This window comes from Charadrius vociferus, unplaced genomic scaffold (genome assembly GCF_000708025.1).
Source record: "Charadrius vociferus isolate BGI_N301 unplaced genomic scaffold, ASM70802v2 scaffold90, whole genome shotgun sequence".
NCBI classification, from domain to species: Eukaryota; Metazoa; Chordata; class Aves; order Charadriiformes; family Charadriidae; genus Charadrius; species Charadrius vociferus.
In genome coordinates, this window is record NW_009647222.1 from 5,445,989 (window position 1) to 5,449,736 (window position 3,748).

The 3,748-nt window shown below is 39.2% G+C and overlaps 1 protein-coding gene across 1 annotated transcript in view; it reads left to right on the forward strand.

Moving 5' to 3' along the window:
• Positions 1 to 2,956: 2,956 nt before the first annotated feature.
• The window catches only part of SLCO1C1 (solute carrier organic anion transporter family, member 1C1), a 22,735-nt gene continuing 21,943 nt past the window's right edge, over positions 2,957 to 3,748 (forward strand). The window contains exon 1 of the mRNA XM_009879661.1: positions 2,957 to 3,085. Coding sequence (XP_009877963.1) covers positions 2,957 to 3,085 — 129 coding nt within the window. The remainder of the gene's footprint in view (positions 3,086 to 3,748) is intronic.

The window sequence follows — 3,748 nt, forward strand, 5'->3', positions numbered from 1 at the left end:
TTAGGAAATACTGCTTAGATATTAAAGGTCCCTTCCAACCTAGACGATTCTATGATTCTATAAAGGCAGAGAAAATACATTGTCTATGTATACATATTTAACTGTTTATGCTTTGGAAAACTTGGTTTTGTTCTCCCCATATGATTATTTGCTTATATAACAGCTGAATATCTTTACTGCCAGAAAACCTGCATTTAGGAATATTGTATGCACGTTTAATAATAATGACTGATAAAACCTATTAATATATTTTCATCATTGCAAGCACTATGTGGTAAAGATACATACTTAAAACAATAAGCAAACCTAAATCTAAACCTTGTGCCACGGTAATTATTGCTCAGGTCTTATTCTCAAACTGCTAGTGAGCAGGTATACAATGTACTTTACCCACAAAATAATATCCTTTCATTTATGAGTTTGTCTTCCGATAGATCTAGCTTTAAGACATTAGTGTGTGTGCATATGCATCCAAAGGTAGACGCTTCTGCAGTCATACATGTGTTAGATCATGTAAAGAATGTATGATTCATCTCAGCTGTATGCACACACACACAGAAATATGGGAGGAGATGCCTGCAGGCTGCTAGGTACAGAAGGCTGGAATTTAGCACTGTAACCACGAGTGGGCTGAATTTGGCCCAGAGTGTTTCAGTGGTGATGAGGTGACTGCATTTATCTTGTCTCTTTAAAACACAAGACAGAAAATAGAGAACAAACTCAACCTTTCTTAAAGGATCAGAGTGCCACAGACTGAAGCCTGGTTCTTTGTTGTCATCAGCCAAACTGGTCTGGTAATCTGATCTCAATGAAATGTGCCACTACACAGTGTTATGTTTTGCTGGCATTGCTGCCACATCTGGGAAGGAAGAGCTGACACGGACCATCTGTCCTCATTTTTCATGGCACTGGAGAAATACGGTATCCAAGATATGGCAAAAACCTAAGGCTGTCACTGTACCCAAGCCAGTAAGAGATCATCCTTACTGGCCAGGTATCTGCTTGGATAAAACCAGATCTATCTCTGACCTCCCAACACAGTTGGCAGCTTATTACAAATACTCCCAGTACAATACCAATGGCGTCAAAAAGTACTTGAGTGGCAAAGAGCAAGTTTGTGATTAGAACGAAACACTCATATTCATGCTGGTTGCACAAAAGAGGAAAGATTAAAGCTAACGTTGCGGTGGTCTGCGGTATGGCTGGGCACACTGCTCTGCTCTCTGCCTTGTGTTCCCAGTTTCCCTCAGAGGCATTGTCAGGGCAGCAAAACCGATGAGAGATATCATCGCAGGTTTCTCCGGGTCAGAAAACTGCTGACCTCCTTAAATCCATGCCATAGGAAAAATTGGGGATACATTAAAGCCTGTAAAACTTGTATGGCTATCAGTCCTTCCTAGCATGCTTCCGTTTGCCATACAGAGTCTGATAAGAAATGGTAATATTTTTTATATTGCTGAGTACGTTTTGTGTACGTGCTGCTGTCCATTGGAGACCTGTACCGACTCAGTGTGACATGAATTTCTATGCTGCTGCCAAGCATCGGCGTGTCAAACTACACCTCCATGGCATTTTTTTGTTTGGTTTTTTTATCAACCCTGCATATGGGGTGCAGTGGAGGATACTGTGCAGGCCCCCTGCTCCTCTGCTGGACTAGGTTGTAAGTTTTCTGCAGCAAGCACAAACCATTCTTCCTTTGTTATTGTTGTTTTAAAAAAATCTATATACTTATCAGTGCTGACAAGGAAATGCATTACAGTCCCTGTCAGGGCAGTGTCAAATGTAAATAGTTCTCTTATGTGTAGTCAGTAGCTCTTATTTCATCCGATGCGATGAAGAGATCTCAGTGAAAATGTTGGTGCCACAGTCTTTTTGCCTGGCCCGTATGTGAACAGAGCCTAGGCAATATTTGCATAAGGAAATCTTAGCATCTAGATATACTTTTGTTATTTTTTACTTACATTTCTGGAAGCACGTGTGCGTACTGCACAGACCCTTGGGAAGCCATGAATACATGTGTATGTACAAGCATACATACATATACATAAAACCATATATATTTTTAATTTATGTAGGATCTGCATCTTTAGGCAAACAAAAAAGAATAGGAACTTCTATTCGCATTTTCAGCCTGTAGTTCTATAAAACATAGTGCTGCTTAAAACTGAACACAGAAGCTGATTTCATAAATATTTTCAGATCTGATTTAGAGATTGAAATTAAGAACAAAGTACTGCAGTATGTAAGTGGAGATTTAAGAATTACTGATATCTTTTGTTCTCAAAGTGCAGTATTTAAGTTTTCTTTACTTCTTTGTATTTACCTGCAAAAAAGCAAATTCACATTTTTCCTGTAACAATTGACCACTGAGCCCTAAGGCCCTATCTAAAATGGTAAAGGGAACTAAACCTCTTTATTCTTGTGTAACTCATTAGCTGACATCAGACGATTAGAGCTAATGTTTCAATCTAAAACAATTCAAGTCCCTCATTAACGGGGCTAGATTTCCTTTGATCTAATTACTTAATGTCCCAGATATATGGGAAATTCAGAGATCAGCTCTGAGAAATCTCTGTAGACATGGTCACATCTAGAAACGTGAACTTACAGATAGGCTCCAGAAATGTTGTTTAAAATGTTAACAAGCCTCATTTATTCTGCTGGTAATGCTTGGTCAAATGTTCAGTGAAATCACATTCATGATAGCTAGAGAATGAAGATGTTTTGCTGAGTATGATTTAATCTTCATTATTATAGGCAAGTGGATTGCAAATTTCCATAATTAAACATCCAGTGCACTGGTCAGATTCTGTTGTAAAGTTTGATAATTGCTGTTGTAGAGGAAACAGTACAGCGGGGTGTTGCTATCATGTGACGAGCTTTTGAGGCTGAGCTAATAGGATGCCCATTTAAAACGTTCTCCATATTTTCTGGTTTAGAGGCAGGGGACATCATCATGGAGATTTCATCAAAAGAAAATACTCATTTTTTCTCAAACAACACAATCCTGCCTGTGGACCGATCTTCATTCAAATCTGAATCTTCCGCATCAAAGGAAAAACACTCATGTTGTGGAGGTATAAAGGTAGAGTAAGAGTTTTTGAATATTCTAGTAGGGACTTAGAAAACCTCTTTTTTTTTTTTTTTTTTATTGCGAACTAACCCTTTTGCAGTTCTGATTATGTCTTGATGAGTCAGTATGAAATTATTGAAGATATTTCTAAGTCACAAAAAAGCCTGCTTCAGATCTGTATTTGCCTAATGTTTGGCAATGTTCAAATATAACATGTTGGTTGAGGCTTGCATGTTATGAGATCTTCAAGGGTCATCCTGGAAGGTCACTATATCCTTCTTATTGCACCACCTTTTTGTTCCCGAAGTTAAGTACAGAGTATTGGCAGACAGGTACCACAGGGACCTGTTAGTACAGATTGTTTTTTTAAGATTGCAGCCATGGTAGTCTTCTGGGCTCTGAAAAATATTATGTGTATTATGGTCCACGTGTGCTGTTATTAAAGTATTATTGTAATATTCCTGATTTGAGAACACGCTGCATGAGGTGACTTTTAAACAAAACTACAGAAGTCTCACCGCTGTATCTGCATTTCTCTCACCCATGAGACGTACCTCCTCGAGGCAATAGAAGCTCCCCGCTTTAAGCCTCGTAACATAGCTGCACCTACCTGACGGTAGGACCGCTGCACCTTGGAGGAGCATTCCCGCCTGCGTGGGACACCGTGTAGCAGGA